The sequence below is a fragment of the Lissotriton helveticus genome, chromosome 7 (assembly GCF_964261635.1).
Source record: "Lissotriton helveticus chromosome 7, aLisHel1.1, whole genome shotgun sequence".
NCBI classification, from domain to species: domain Eukaryota; kingdom Metazoa; phylum Chordata; class Amphibia; order Caudata; family Salamandridae; genus Lissotriton; species Lissotriton helveticus.
The window spans coordinates 1,928,035,056-1,928,052,108 of NC_136068.1; the positions used below are offsets into that span (position 1 = coordinate 1,928,035,056).

The 17,053-nt window shown below is 47.8% G+C and overlaps 1 protein-coding gene across 5 annotated transcripts in view; it reads right to left on the bottom strand.

Annotated features, from left to right (window-relative positions):
* The window catches only part of LOC144770906 (uncharacterized), a 330,820-nt gene that overhangs the window by 12,415 nt on the left and 301,352 nt on the right, over nt 1-17,053 (bottom strand). For all 5 annotated transcript variants that reach the window (XM_078655698.1, XM_078655702.1, XM_078655697.1 and 2 more), the window contains one exon: nt 14,797-14,910. In XM_078655698.1, coding sequence (XP_078511824.1) covers nt 14,797-14,910 — 114 coding nt within the window. The remainder of the gene's footprint in view (nt 1-14,796; nt 14,911-17,053) is intronic.

A 17,053-nucleotide genomic window follows, 5' to 3' on the forward strand; every position in this document is an offset into this window, starting at 1 on the left:
GTTATTTAAGATGTGTTGGTTCTCAAAATTGTACATGAATAGATTGGCATATGCCGGAGCTGCACAGTTGCCCATTGCAACTACAGATAATTGTTGGAACAGTTCTTCTTTAGGGGATTTGAAGTAACTATGATGCAACGTAAATTGCATCAGTTCAATGATGAAGATTTGTAGGTCCATGGGTTTATCACTGTGTACCAAAGCATGCTCTAGAGCTTCTAGTCCCAAGTTGTGAGGTATTGAAGTATATAGAGAGTTCACGTCTATGGTACATAAAATGACTGGCTGGTCAGTAGGAACAATGATCTTTTGGAGCTTCATCAGAAAATCTGTGGTGTCTTGGATGAATGTAGTCATACTTGTTACAGAACTTTGTAGATGCTTATCAATATACTTGCCTGTGGGTTCATGAATGGAGCCACAGGTGCTGACGATGGGTCTGAATGGTGGCTTGGTGGCGTGTTTGTGGATTTTTGGTACTAAGTAAATGTGTGGTACCTGAGGATGGTCTTTGATAAGATACCGTTTGTCTCTTTCAGTAATGGTGCTGGTGGAAACTGCTCTATTGACGATGGTGACCAGTGTTTCTTTGAAGATGTTGGTGGGGTCGGTGTTCAACGGCATGTAGAGATCTGGATTATTCAGATGAGCATCTAGATTTTGAGAGTAGTAACTGGTGTCCAGAGTTACTAGTGCTCCTCCTTTGTCTGCTTTGCAGATAGTTAAGTCTCTGTTGAAAGCAAGTTGTCGTAGAGCTTGGTATTCTCTAGGTGATAAATTAGAACGTTGTTTTTGAGGGGTTCTGAAAATGGTGTGTAGGTCTTGTTGAACGGCTATTTCAAACGTGTCCAATACTTTATGGCTAGTAGGAGGAATGAATGTGCTTTTTGGTCTTAAATCCATCAGTGTCCCTGATTCTTGTGTAGTTTGGGGAGGACAAATGTTGGTAAAAAAATGTCTGAGGCGTAATATCCTCATGAATTTGTAAAAGGATATGGTGGTATCAAGCTCGTTCGTGTAGTAGGTGGGTACGAAATTCATGCCCTTTTGTAGAACTTGTTGTTGGCTGGTGGTTAACGGAGTCTGTGAGATGTTAACTATTAAATTCTGTGACTCCTGGTGGATTTGGCCGGTGGTGGTAAGTCGGTGGGTCCTGCGGGACCTCCTGGGTCTACTGTAGGTGCACGGCCTACTTCTAAAAAAGATGTTGGTTCAGCAAGATTTCTGAGGTTGGCTCCCTGGTCACTGGGTGCTCCAGACGTAGAGGGTTGATCAGATCTTTGTGTGCCCGCTGGAGCAGACCTTTGTCTCGGTTGTCCTCGATAATTTCCTGGTCGTGACGTTTCTTCAGATGATGTTGTGTCTCCGTCAGTTGATCTATTAGTTTGAGTGCGGTTCTGTCTTCTCGCTGCGTAAATTTCGGCCCAGTTGTACACCTCACCTCACTTGTACAGCTCCGGCATATGCCAATCTATTCATGTACAATTTTGAGAACCAACACATCTTAAATAACCCAGATTGGAAACCATTCCTGTTAACTTACCACCGATATATTGACAACATCTTCCTAGTGTGGAAAGGCAATGAATCACAGTTGACAAAAGCCATTCACCTTCTCAACGACGTGAACGATCGCATCCAATTCACATACAACAGTAGTACTATCACCATATCTTTTTTGGATGTACAGATCTCACTACAGGACAACCAATTTGTAACCTCCATATACACAAAAACCACCGAGCGCAACAATTATCTACATTACCACAGCTTTCACCAATCCAGTTTAAATCGTCATCTTCCATACTCACAACTGCTTCGTGCCAAAAGGATGGCATCTACACCAGAATTATACGCACAGAATAGTGCTACCATCATGACTAAATTCAAGCAACGATGTTACCCCAGAGAACTCATTCAAACTGCTGAGGAAAGAGTGTCTACCAAACTGAGACAAGAATTACTACAACCCAGAGCAAAGCCTTCTGACACGGTCACACGTGTTGTTTTCGTATCTAAATTTTCTACTCAATCCTCCAAAATCAAACAGTCAATACGCAAGCACTGGCCCTTGGTACAACTTGAAACAGACTTCCACAACATTTTTGAAAAACCACCCACTTTCGCTTACCAACGCTCTAAAAATATTGCAACGTTATTGAAGCAACCTCCACCAACGGAAAATACAACCTTCAAAGGCACAATACCATGTCATAATTGCAGCCACTGTGATAGCATCATCCCAGGGAACCGTCTATCTCATCCCACTCAAGGTACTCCGATACCCCTTCGAGTCAATGCCACCTGTGATTCTATGAACGTTGTATACATGTTAAGATGCCCTTGCGGCCTCCCATATGTGGGCAAAACCGAGCGCAAAATTAAAACAAGATTGACCGAACATCGCAGCAACATACGCACTAAAAATCTGAAGTCCTGTGTAGCGGCCCATTTCATCCAACACAGCCATAATCCCAGCCAAATTTGTTTCTTAATTCTAGAAGTAGTGGATAAACACACCCACACAGACAACAGCAAAAACCTGCTTCGGCGTGAACTTTACTGGATATACCGCCTTCAGGCCACACATCCTAAAGGACTGAATGACAGATTGGAATATAGTTGTCATCTATAACTGACCCTTCAGTCACCTCATAGCTACGTACTGTGTACATGGTTGGCCTCTGTTTAATCTCTCTTTATTACTTAGGTACCTTTATTACTTAAGTACCTCTATCACTTGAGTATTCGCCGTACTTTTGCATTTCCATGCTCATAAGCTTTTCTTTCTAACCTTCCTTTTTCCAGTTTCCACATCCAACCCTTGCCCTTATTTTTGCCCCACTCCTCGTACTTGTCATTGTCACCTGTCCACTATTCTACGTGTCATTCCTCATTCCCCTATTCTTCTTTTCTCTTTTCACCCCCCTTTTTATAACTTTGGTTTTTATCGTCGTTTTTATTTTTCAGTACTGACCCTAGGTTCTTATTTTACAGTTACAGAATTTCTCTTTATTTACATTTATTCCTTGTATGTCCCTCGGTTCTTACGTTCCTTCACGCTCCTCCACATCACCCTATCTCATTCTCAGTCCGCTTTCCATTCCCATCACACCTTCTTCACTACAAGTCTGGATCCAACGCGCATGCGCGGCGTCTTCCGGGTTTCGTTTACCGCGAACCGGAGTATACCTTTGAAATCACATTCACGTACTCCTCACATCTATCATCGGTAAGTGGACCCTACGCACCGTTGTTTCTCTTCCGTTTTCCAGTTTGTTCTCCTCTAGATGGAGTTACATTGCATGTATTATAATTCACGCTTCTTACACCTCCCAGCACTCGATGTTGCACTTTTTTACCGCACATTATTTTTTAGTCCCTCACTTCACATCACGAGCCTCATTTTGAATCATTATCACATGCTCATGCATATCTTAGTTCGTAGTCATACAACCTTTGGCTTTCCTGTTGGGTTATTTTTTTCATTTGAGCTATCTCGCCACTTTGCACTTGTAAATAACGAGCACGGATCATTTCTCCTAGTTCACTCATTATGCATCCTGGCTTCTTTTACCTTGCCCTAAGTTCTGTTTCTAGATGCAGTATTATCATCTGTTAGCAAACCGTACCCCCCACAGTTATTATATATATGTCATAGTCTCCTGTGTCTATAGCGTCCTACATCCTTGTCTCTTTATTATCTTTATTATCTAGATTCCCCCTGAAGAAGTGCATCCTTTGCACGAAATGCATCGGGGATTATTGAATTCATGAAGTTAAAATGATTATAATAACCATCGGACTCAATGTTTTGAATTATATTGTCACCATATGATGCAATATGGAAGATAAATTGACCAGTTGAACTATATCGTTACCATGGACAAAATGTTGAAGTAAACTTTTGAAGTAAATCTTTCAAAAAAAACCTTGACCACAGACATTTATTTCAAATAGTGTGGATTTCTTGCATTACGCACCATTGTGCATCCTAGAGTGCCCAGGAACCAGTCCTTACCAGTTGTAAGGCTTTCATTTTCTTAGAATTGCAGCACCTCTTGGACTCAGAAGGTGTTTTCCTGCGCACCTATTACCCATCCAAAATATTTACTTGTGGATAACATTATTACCTTGGAGTGCAGCGGTCCATCATATTTTCATATAGCCTCCACATTTTAGACACCTGCTTTGGACTCCTGTCTGCTGGGAGGTGGGGCCACTGCTACAGCGCTGACTGGGTGCCGTAACACATACCGCATCAACCCGGGACTGCCGTGATGCACTCTCAGCTTTGTTTTGTTCTGCTTTGGCTCCCTCAAGTGGCCAAGCAGAGCAACAAATGTGAAAAATCAGTGAAGCGCAGTTTAAACTGGGTGTGATGATTGTCAGACGGTAGGGCACTGTCGGGCACAATCGGGTTTAACTGATTCCCGGACAGCCTAGTTATGTCTTTTGAGGTATGCGTAAACCGCACATCTGCAGGAAGGGGTGCGTAGGTCTCGCACATTCCACGTTATAATGCATTGTGATGTCATGATTTGAGTGGGGTCAGCAATAATCGAGTACAACAGTGCCTAAGTGAACTTGTCTTAAAACGTAATGCTAACATGGAGAATATGTAATACCAAAAGAGCGGACTTACAAGCGTGAGGGACTGCTCAAACCAAGAGCTGTACTGCACTTAAGCAAAATAAACCCGTAAAGCGTGTGGGTGTGAGAGCCCGTAGCTTCTCAGAGCTTTCGGGTGCAGCATACCCACCAAGTAGCAAGGAAATAAAGTTTCACTGGTGACCTCCCAGCTGTATGCTAGGGAAACTATTTCCCAGGCAGTCTGTCCATCAAGGATGGCCAGCGCTCCACCCCCCCCAAACACCACCATCACTCCATACAATAGCAGCATCACAACACCTGGTGATTGGCGTACAGGCATTTAAAGTTACAGTAATGAGCAGGAAGCTAAATATAGGATATGTTGTATATCAGATGAGACCGTCTGACGTCTGCGGGGTGACATCTGGCAGAGAGTTAGTGTCTGGGGACAGACTGCCGAGGAGCCTTCATCCTTAGATGACTGAGCCAATACCATTTCTCTATCAGAGTCTTTGGCCAAATCCGAAATCCTTTCCACCTCCTGGCGTGCCTGTTGCAGTTCTTTGATTATTTGTTCTAGATTCGGTACAGCAGTTCATTTAGGTGAACGGGTACTTCTGTAGTAGGGGATCTCTGTGTATAGTCATAATCTAGTGAATAGTCCCGCCCATGTGCGTGGACCCCGGAGCAATCAAAAATAATCTCTTACAGTGTCAAAAAATGCAGACATGCATAGACACTTAAGAGAAAATTTTAAAGACAGATAATGCAGCCTAAAAAGGCTACACTGTCCAGTACTTCAACTAGAAATTCCACCATAAAATCCACAAAACAGCAAAAGCCTGTACAGATTTCCATTGCTTTAATAGCAAAACTCCCTCAGGAATGATAGAGAGAAGAACCTGGACATAGGCTGCCATTATGTGGCTCAAAACAGGATACTGTGCCTTTAAGAGAATCTTCCAGAACCTTCTCCCAGTATGCCAGAATGCATAGCAGGTCCAACTTACTTTCAGTTCTTTTTTCCGGCTCCTGCAAGCAGGACCCTGGAGCATTGAGCTCTCCCTTTTCAAGGGTTTTGTTGGTGTTTTTCACTAATTTCGTTTTTTGTGTACTTTTAAAGTACTTTGGTGACTTTCTTCTTGGATTTCTGCTCTCTTTGGCTGTTCATAATGCCTGCATTATTTGATAAATGCCCAGAGTGCTCCAGGAAGAAGGCCAAGTCCGACCCCCATGAGGTTTGTATCCTCTGCCTTCCCTCTTCCCACATCTCAGAGGAGTGTGTGATCTGTAGAGGCTTCTCTGGCAGGACCCTGAAGGACAGGAGAAAAATCAGACTTCAGGGACTTGAAGAAAGAAGACTGAAGGCTCAAGGTGGGTCTGGAGGGGCTTCTGCTGCCCATGCTGAGGCCTCTGGGGAGCTCCCCAGGGGCAGGAAGTCCAGCAAACGTCCAAGATCTCCGTCTGGTTCAGTTGCTATGACCACGACGTCGAGAGGAAGGTCCACGGCCAGTTCCCGGTCTCCCCAGGGCTCTGGGTCGAGAAAACATCGCCCGTCGACGTCGAGGGACGTTTACAGGCCGCCGTCGAACCCGGTGTAGATTTCCTCGTCGTCGGCGTCGAGTGGACGGCATCGGAGGGCCCGGCGTCGGCACTCGCCGTCGAGGCGACACCGCCGTTCGCCGTCGAAGACAAGGACGTCGTCGTCGAGGGGATCCTCGTCATCGCGGTCGCCGTCGAGACGGAGGAAGTCTCCGGCGCTGAAGAAGTCGACGTCGAGACGGTCGAAGAGGTCGACGTCGAGGCGATCGAAGAGGTCGACGTCGAGGCGTTCGAAGAGGTCGACGTCGAGGCGTTCGAAGAGGTCGAGGCGGTCGAGGTCGACGTCGAGGCGTCATCGCCCGTCGTCGAGATTTAGAGGTTCGTCCATCTGGTCTGGGTCGACGTCGAGGCGGAGAAGCCGGTCGACGCCGAGGAGTGTGAAACGGTCGACGCCGAAGGGCCGCTCGCCGTCGAGGGAACCACGATCGACGTCTGAGCACCGATCGTCGACGTCAGGAGGTCGTAAGGACAGGCCCAGGACTGTGGGGGGCTCCCCACAGTCAGGACAGGATGGTGGCTCGCCGGGAACGGCATACTCCGAGGTGTATACCCCGAAGAAGCCTACTGCACCGCCTTCTTTGCCTCCTTTGCCTAAGGGCCCACCTCCGAGGGTTTTGACCCCTCCTCAGTTGCCTCCTCTACCGGCGCCTCAGGCCCCGGTTCCAACTGTTCCTCCTCCCCCGGTTCCACCGAGATCGGTGTCGATGCCCCAACTCCCGACACCTCCGAAGAAGACTCCGCAGTCGAAGGTTCCTCCTAAACCCAAGACGTCCGACCCGGGGAGGCCGGCGGAGCGTCCCACACCCAAGAGATCGAGGTCACGCTCCGGTAGACGGGACAGGTCGAGGAGCGGACGCGGATCCTCCTCGAGATCCAGGCATCGCCATAGGAGGCATAGGTCCAGGTCTCGTTCTGCCTCGGGGACCCGTTCCTACTCACCTACGTTCCGTGATCTTTGAGACATTACATAAGAAACACCTGTCTCGCCCCCTGCTGCCTTTGGTGCCAGGACTACTTGAGCCGGCGGAGCAACTCTTCCTTACGCCGGCGGTGATGAAAGCTGCGCCTTCCAGGCTCATGAAGAAATACAGGGCTCCTGAGTCGGACCCGGCTTTCTTGCGGAAGGACCCGACACCGGATTCGGTGATTGTGACGGCGGCTCGGAAGATCCATGCCACCTCTCCTGCCTCCACCGTACCTCCCGATAAGGAGAGCCGCTGGATTGACTCTGCTGGACGAAAAGTGTGTGGGACGTCCTCTACAACGATGAAGGCCTCCAGTGACTCGGCGTTGTTGGGACGATACGACCGTGCACTGTGGGACTCCATGGATCGGTTTGCGGACCTTGTTCCGCGCGACTGGAGAGAGGATTTCATGGAGATCGTCCAGGAAGGGATGCTGGTTTCTAACCAGGCCATTAGCGCCGCGGCGGATATCTCCCTGCTGGCCGCGCATGGATACTGCCACGGTATCAATCAGAGGCGCCATGCTTGGCTTCGGTTGACGTCGCTTAAACCTGAGGCGCAACAGCGTGTGGCAAATCTGCCGTTTTCCGGGGATACCCTTTTCGGGAAACACGCGGATGACGAGATGGCCAGGATGAAGGCCGAGGCGGAAACCCTGACGGCGGTGGGCTTGGAGAAGCCCAAAGATGATAAACCCTTCCGCCAATTCCAACGGCGTTTTGGATCGCAGGGTCGAGGAAGGGGACAGTCTTCTGGGCAACATCAGCAGCAGCAACAACAGCAGCAGTACAGAAGACCCTTCCAAAAACGTCAGAGGGGTAGAGGTGCACAGCAGTCCTCTACCGCGACCAAGGGCCCGGCTGGGTCTCGACCCTGAGCAGTTACTTCCCCTTCATCCGTTACCCGCTCCGGTGGGGGGAAGCATTCAATTTTTCCTGGCAGAGTGGAGAAAAATTACTCAGGACAAGTGGGTGCTGAATATTGTTTGCAATGGATACAGCCTTCGTTTCACCAGCCCTCCTCCATCGATTCCTCCGGTCAGCTCGCAGTATCAACTGCGCGAGCTCCAGGCGGAGGCCGATATCCTGTTAAGGAAAAGGGCGATAGAAGATGTACCTCTGTCTCAAAGGGGAAGAGGTCTGTACTCCCGGTTCTTTCTGGTCCGCAAGAAGGACAAGAACGAGTTCAGGCCCATTCTGGACTTGCGACAGGCAAACAAGTGGATTCGCAGAGAAAAGTTTTGCATGCTGCCGTTGCATCAGATTTATCCTCAGTTGCAACGGGGAGACTGGCTATGTGCCATAGACCTACAGGATGCATACTTCCATGTGCCCATTGCACACAAACACAGGAAGTTCCTGCGATTTCAAGTCGGCACCAATCATTATCAGTACACGGTACTTCCGTTCGGGCTGAAGTCTGCGCCCAGGACGTTCTCGAAGTGCATGGCAGTGGTAGCGGCACACCTGAGGAAGGACAAGGTGTTTGTCTACCTGGACGATTGGTTGATCAAGGCCTCCTCCTTCTCGGAAGCTCAAGCACACTTCCAGAAGACGTGCGTTCTCTTGAACAAGCTGGGGTTGCACATCAACATGTCCAAGTCTGTTCCGACTCCGGTCCAGTGCATCCAGTACTTGGGAGCCTCCATCGATACGCTGTCGGCAAGCGTGTCTCCTTCGGAAGAGCGACGTTTATCACTCCTTCGGAAGGCTCAGGCTCTCATGTCCACTCCATCCACGACTGTGAGGACGGTGTCTTCTCTGCTGGGTTCGATGGCCTCCTGCATCTTCCTGACGCCACATGCGCGGCTGCACATGAGACCGCTGCAGGAGTGTTTGGAAGATCAGTGGGAACAGAGGAGAGGATCTTGGGATGACAAGATACGACTGTCTCTACATGCTCTTCAGTCTCTGAAGTGGTGGTGTTCAGCGGAGAATCTCCTCAGAGGGGTTCCCTTCCACAAGGACATTCCCACTCAGACTATTGTGACGGATGCTTCTCTCCTGGGATGGGGAGCGCACTCCGGAGACCTACAGATTCAAGGGACGTGGTCCCCGGCGGAGTCCACGTACCACATCAATTTCCTGGAACTCAGGGCTGTTCACTTGGCGCTGAAGGCCTTTCAACCGTCCTTCCAGACCAACTCTCTGCTCGTGCAAACGGACAATACGACCACGCTGTATTACCTCAACAAGCAGGGGGGTTTGAGATCGCGCACTCTGTCTCAGGAGGCGCAGGCGATCTGGCGTTGGCTTCTGGCTCGAGGACTCTCGATAACGGCCACTCATCTGCCAGGTGTGCAGAATGTTCAGGCAGACGAGCTGAGAAGACTGATTCAGGAAAACCACGAATGGGTCTTAAACGACGAAGTACTAGGAGAAGTCTTCGCAAGGTGGGGAACTCCAGATGTAGATCTGTTCGCCACCGCCGAAAACAGCAAATGCCGAGACTTCGTCTCCAGGTACTACCAGCCGGGGACGCTGGGGAACGCGTTATGGATCAACTGGTCGAACAGCTTTCTGTACGCTTTTCCACCCATTCCCCTGATTCCAGCGGTTCTCATCAAGCTCTCCCAATCCAGGGCGAAGATGATTCTGATTGCCCCGGAATGGCCCAGACAGTGGTGGTTCACGGACCTGCTTCACCGGTCTCTCCTTCCTCACATGAAGCTGCCGTGCAGGCCGGACCTTCTCACGAAGTTCGGGGGGCGGATGGTGCACCCCAACCTCTCGTCTTTGAGTTTGGCGGCATGGCTCCTGAAATAGTGCAATATGGCCATTTGAATCTCCCAGAGGATTGTATGGACATACTGAAGGAGGCTAAGCGACCTTCCACTAGGACTTCTTATGCTTACAAGTGGAAGAGGTTTTGCATCTGGTGCAAGTCTAAGAACTTCGACCCTACGACATGCAAGGAAGATGTCATCCTTCCATATCTGCTACATCTGGCGCAGTCTGGCCTTAATGTCCATTCCATTAAGGTTCATCTGGCTGCTTTGACTGCCTACAGGAAATGCCCTTCACAGACTTCCTTCTTCCAGATCCCTGTGATCAAAGATTTTCTGGAAGGCTTGAAGAAAGTGTTCCCTCCTGTCAGGCTTCCTTCGCCTTCATGGGACTTGAATGTGGTGCTGTCCAGATTGATGAAGGAGCCTTTTGAACCTATTCATAAGGCTTCGTTGCAGCACCTGTCCTGAAGGCGGCGTTCCTCGTGGTCATTACATCGGCCCGCAGGGTGAGTGAAATTCAGGCGTTGTGTTGCCAAGAACCTTATACTGTATTTCATGCTGCTAAGGTTGTTATACGTACTCACCCTAAGTTTCTTCCCAAGGTTGTTTCTGATTTTCATATCAACCAGACTATAACTTTACCTACGTTCTTTCAGAATCCTTCATCTCCAGCGGAAAGGTCTTTGCATTCCCTGGATGTTAGGAGGGTGCTGAAATTTTATCTGGATAAAACCAGTGATATTCGTAGGTCAGACCAATTGTTCATCAATTATGGATCAGTCAGGACGGTTCTTGCGACCTCTAAGCAGTCTATCTCTAGGTGGATTGTGTCCTGCATACAGCTGTGTTACCAAAAAGCTAATAAGACCTTAGGAGGTAAGCCTAAGGCTCATTCCACCAGGGGCAAGGCTGCCACGACAGCATTGCTCCGTAATGTTCTGATTGCAGAAATCTGCAAGGCGGCCACTTGGAAGTCGGTTCATACCTTTGCTAAGCATTACTGCCTGGACACTGATGCTAGGGCAGATGCTCAGGTTGGACAGGCTTCGCTGCGTAATCTGTTCGCACAATAGTGGTGTTGATTCTCTTTTCTCCACCGCCGCTTTGGTGTGGGGATGGGCTTGCCATTCTATTAACTAGATTATGACTATACACAGAGATCCCCTACTACAGAAGGAGTAGTTTCTGTCCTGTAACTCCAGTTCTGTAGTAGGGGTATCTCTGTTATAGTCATAAGCGCCCTCCCGCCTCCCCGGTGGAGAGAGACATATTCCTTTAAGGAATGCTACAGGTCTGGCGTGTTACGCCTTCAAAAAGAACTGAAAGTAAGTTGGACCTGCTATGCATTCTGGGAGAAGGTTCTGGAAGATTCTCTTAAAGGCACAGTATCCTGTTTTGAGCCACATAATGGCAGCCTATGGGGCTTGTCTGTCCAGGTTCTTCTCTCTATCATTCCTGAGGGAGTTTTGCTTTTGAAGCAATGGAAATCTGTACAGGCTTTTGCTGTTTTGTGGATTTTATGGTGGAATTTCTAGTTGAAGTACTGGACAGTGTAGCCTTTTTAGGCTGCATTATCTGTCTTTAAAATTTTCTCTTAAGTGTCTATGCATGTCTGCATTTTTTGACACTGTAAGAGATTATTTTTGATTGCTCCGGGGTCCACGCACATCAATCAATCAATCAGGTCATTTGTAGAGCGCACTACTCACCCGTAGGGTCTCAAGGCGCTGGGAGGGGGGGGGTGCCGCTACTGCTCGAACAGCCAGGTCTTGAGCTTCTTCCTGAAGGAGAGGTGGTCTTGGGTCAGGCGCAGCTCGGTCGGAAGTGAGTTCCAGGTCTTGGCGGCCAGGTAGGAGAAGGATCTTCCTCCTGTTGTCGCTCTTCGGATGCGGGGGACGGCGGCGAGGGCGTGGTTGGTTGATCTGAGGAGGCGCTTGGGAGTGTAGAAGTTGATCCGGTTGTTGAGGTAGCTCGGGCCTTGGTCGTGTAGGGCTTTGTGCGCGTGGGTGAGGAGCCGGAAGGTGATTCTCTTGTTGACCGGGAGCCAGTGCAGATCTCTCAGGTGTCCGGAGATGTGGCTGCGTCGGGGGATGTCGAGGATGAGTCTCGCCGAGGCGTTCTGGATCCGCTGGAGTCTCTTCTGGAGTTTGGCGGTGGTTCCGGCGTAGAGGGCGTTGCCGTAGTCCAGTCGGCTGGTGACGAGGGCTTGGGTGACCGTCTTCCTCGTCTCGGTGGGGATCCACCGGAAGATCTTACGTAGCATGCGCAGGATGTTGAAGCATGACGAGGAGACGGCGTTGACTTGTCTGGTCATGGCGAGGGAGGAGTCCAGGATGAAGCCCAGGTTGCGGGCGGGACTATTCACTAGATTATGACTATAACAGAGATACCCCTACTACAGAACTGGAGTTACAGGACAGAAACTACTCCTTTTCCATTTTCTGCATCGCTCAGCAGTTTTCAAAGTATCTCCTCGCCAGTCGGTCTGGGACCCGAGAATTTCCCAAACGACTCCAACTAATCCCATTTTTTACCATCAGCTGCTATACGCAGTCTTGCAGGGAAGAGCAGGGAGTATTGGATGTCGAGTTGCTGAAGTTGCTGCTTTACTGCTAGGAAAGAGCTGCATTGGCACTGCACCCCTACAGTGTAATCCGGAAAATACATCACCGTGGTATTCTCTATTCGGACCTCTTGTAGCTTCCATGTTTCCCTTAATATTGAGGGTCTGTCACGGTAGTGGAGAACCTTAAAGAGAAACGGACGGGGTTTGAGCCTAAGAGGGACACAGAGTGCTCTTTCAACTGAGAGGTAGGGCGACAATGACGCTGATGGTAATAGTTCCCTCAACCCTTTTTCAGTGTACCCCACTGCATCTTGGCCCCCCGCTTCCTCCGGAAGGCCTATTAAGCAAACATTGTTACATCTTGAGCGTCCTTCTGCATCCTCACCCCTGTTCTCCAGGTGGCAGAGTCATAGGGGCCAGATGTACGATCAATTTTAGCATGCGCAAACGGGTTAGCGACCCGTTTGTGCATGCTAAAATTGGAATGGCCATGTACTAACACAATTTTGCGAGTCGCATCAAAGCCCCATCAAAGTTGGGATTACCTCAAAATTGGGTACCTCCAGATTGATGTGACCTTTGTACTTCAAGGACCATGTGGATGTCAAACCTCTCCATCCAATGCCTTTTGGATGGCTGGACCATTCTGGACATCTAAGTTCCTTGGTCGTTGCAACGTCTTCAGAAATCGAGCCTCTTGCTATGTCAAAGCATCATCTTATCACTGAAGACCGTCTTGACATTGAGGACCCCCTTGATAGGAAAGTCTTCTCAATGTCAAATGAGAGGCAGAGAAGGGACTGAAAAACACTGATTGATTCTTGGAGCATCAAAGAAGGGTCCAGCAAGGACTGGGGTGGAGGTGTTTCTGCATAGGCCATCATTAAGAGTCGAGCAGGATGGAATTCTTGTACGCAATTCTGCTCTTCCTGATGAAAAATGGCTCGGTGTTTTCACACTGTTTTCCCAGGTGTAAGACCACTGGGCCTGCCTTTACTGTCTGGAAAAAGCAGCAAGTAAAATCGCTTTAAACTTCAGGTTGAAGAACAGTCTTGTCCCTACTACACAGAAGCCTCTTCTTCCATTTACCACCTGCTCTAACCCCACGGAACTGGCAATTCTGCACGGTTGTATTTCCAGTAAAACCAGGTACACACAGTGATTGCCCATTCCATGGGGCTTAACTAGTAATTGCATGTTTCTAGCACAGTGTTACTATACCGGTAATTAAGGGTGTGGAGTTTGCACATGGCCACTACTGTGCAACTCATAACAAGAGCCTTAGTTTTCAAAGTACCAAGACACCTGGCAGACAGCTTTGAAAGTTTCTTACTCCATAATAGTTGTGGCTTCAAGCCACAAAAATGTTTAAATGAAAAACCCTTTAAAAGTGAGACATGAAAGAGAAGAAACACACTTTTCACTGACACTCCTGCCAGTAGTGGCTCAGATGTGGGCACTGTGTAAGAAAACTCACAAAATGAATCCTTACTGCCAGAAAAATACTCAAAATAGTGTATCAAGTGAATGAAAAAATGTGATAGAAAATGGGGGGGGGGACGACTAGGGTCCTAGATAATGGCATGTTTGCTCCACACCGCCTTAATGTGACAGTGTGAAGTTTCTCTATAGTGATGATGATGTCTGTCTAAACCAAATTTCCTATTACTGGGGTATGGGCTGACCCATCAGATTCTCCAACCTGCTCCCCGCAAGACCCATTGACTTTGTACTACTTTCTACCCTATCCTGGTGTGCCTTATTTTAAATAACAAGACACTCTCTTCACCCTGGTAGCACTGAGAGAGCAACGCTCTTTGTTTTCTCACCTTCCCACCAATCATACACGCTTTGCAGAACGCTCACACAATTCACGCAACCTAAGTCACAAAACACTTATTTTTCACAGCTGCTTTTCCTGCAGCCAATGTGCAATGGTTGTGTTATACAAGCAACTACAGTCCCTGCTTCCAATGTTAGTGCTGAAAACAAATTGCTTTTTAGGGTCACAAATATCTATTTTAGGCTGTGGAGGTATGATTCTTTTGGCATGGTTATACATTATATGGTTTTGTAGCTTAAACAGCTCTACTTATGTATGACCTTTCTTTGAAGCTATCTGTAAAAGTGTGCTTAAAATATGGCTTGTCACTCAAGCCTCTTGGGGTGGTTAACTTGGCAAAGCCTTTTTGTAAAGGGTAGGATTGCACGCTGACCTGTTGACCGAGGGACAATGTGCAATTCCAATGACAGACACACGTAACACTGAGAAATGGGATCATGGGTCAAGTGGTACAAATTATCACTGATCTCTAAAAGTCTGGAAACAACATTTGTCTCACCCTTGCCTAAGCCGCTGCTTGTTTCAGTTTCCTCTGAGCAATGCCGAGCTTTAAAATATGGATCTTCTTCTTGCTTGATCCGAAACATTTCCGGACTGATGGCTGGTGTATAAACTAAACAGAAAGAAAATATATAGTGTTACACATACCAAGTGCACATTCCTTCTCAGTAAGTATATGTCTGGACTTGGAAAAGGGTCTGAAATTGTATAGAGAAAAACGTATATGCTCCTATGACGGTTTCTCCTGTACAGCTTGCCCACAGTACGTATACTGCCTGTCTACCTACTGCACTCTGTTTGTGCCGCCGCTGCTAGTTACTTGCTCTGTTTTGCCTTTACCCCTAGTTTACTGCTCTGTTTTTCTTTTTCTCCCTCTTTTTTTTTTTCTGCTAGTTTTTCTGCCCTCCGTTTTGCCTATCCTGCTCGTTTTCTGCCCTCTGCTTTGCACTCCTCTGCTCTGTTCTGCTCATTTTTCTGCCCTCTGTTTTCCCTTTTTCTGCCAGTTTTCCTGCCCTCTGTTTTGCCTTTTCTGGTGGTTTTCGGTTTGGACTTTACTGCTAGTTTTTCGGCCCTCTGTTTTTCCCTCTTCTGCCCTGTTTTGACTTTTCTGCGATCTGATTTGCCTTTTCTAGTCACTTGTTCTTCTGCCCTTTGGTTTGCCGTTTCCTCAAGGTCAGGCTTTTCGGCAGAGATCTCGCACCCCAGAGCCCGAATACCCCCAGGGGTGACAGTGCTGTGCTCTAGAAATGCTGATTAATATGCTGTGTAGATTAAGCATTCAAATAAGGTCGATTGGTCTGGTTAAATGTGTACTTAGGGCTACTTCTACTTGCAGTGTCCTCCCCTTATGAATCTCCCCAGACTGGATCTGGATTTTTATAATAGATCTTACCACCAGTAGGTAGCACCATGGCTTCAAGTCTGCTCACCGCAGATGTGATGTCACAGAGTCATATATGGCGTCACCCAGGGTACAGAAGTCAGTTACCTTTTTACTGCACCTTTCAATGTGGATCCAATGTTTTGCTGATCTTAAGTTCTCCTGTATTGAAGCTTTTGCTACTATTTGCTGGAAGTGCTTTAATCCAGTACCTGGTGTCTCAAGATCCTCGGTGGTCTGTTTTTGCCTGGGCATCTTCACCCTGTGTGGTCAGAGTTCTGAACCATTCCCACCCATTGGTTGGTTTGTCTCTTCTTAAAAGCTCAAGTGTGTTTAAAGGAGTAGTTAAATTGTATTTATATAGCGCTTACTACCCCTGACGAGGCGTCAAAGCACTTTACAGTGAGTAGCAGGCTACTCCTGAGCCCAAAGTTAGAGGTCAGTCCATTAATTACAGGGGTTAGTTCTGCATGCTCATTTCATGCATTCAAACAAGTTTCTTTGTGGTACATAGCGAAGTGATCATTAGAGGGGGATATGTGAGATGCTATTCCTTGCTGGAAGTAATAGATATTGTCAGGGTGTCTAAAAAGAGCTGTAAGGCAGACAGCAGGCATGAGATTCAGAGTAACTTGTATAGTTTAACCTGTTGACATAAACAGTTTCAAATTCTGCCCCAAAAGAATATAGCTTAGTCAATGGCATTTAAGGGGTGACACAGATTCTCCCACAGTAAAAAAAACAAGCATTTGCAATGCAATACTTCTCGCATTTGCGAACGTTAGAGCTCATGACAGTCTTTTATGTCTTTATATTTGTTTGGGGTGGAGTGGATGTATGTGGTGCGTAAAAGGCACGGGAAAGAAACTGTGCTGGAAGTGAACCGCATGGGAGAGGTGGGAAAAAGAGAGTGATAGAAAGAGAGAAAGAGAGAGGGGGATGAGTGGGAGGGGAAGGCGCTATCACTCAGTGTTGAGGTATATCTATAAGTTGCGTAGTAATGCAGTATTTCCCTTTCCGACCTTGCCAGCAGGTTCTTGGCCAGTGATGTGTGGATTTCTCAGTGAAGCTTTTGTTATTTTCAAATGCTCCTCACTGGCTGGAATTGCAATTTGACTCCACATACTCCAAGCGTCCTTTCTGCACTTTGACTGGAGCACATGTGGCAAGCACAAGCAGCATGCTGGACCACGGAAAACTCTCTGGGGGAGCACAGTAGATTTTCATGTTACTTATCCGCTATCTCATCGCCAGTTGTAGCATCCTCCTCAGCATGGGCACCTGCCAATGACTACGCCACACACAGAGCTTAGTAATTACACATCTTCATTCGTGTGCGTGTAACCGCAAACTCAAGCATTCTAAACCTGAATTC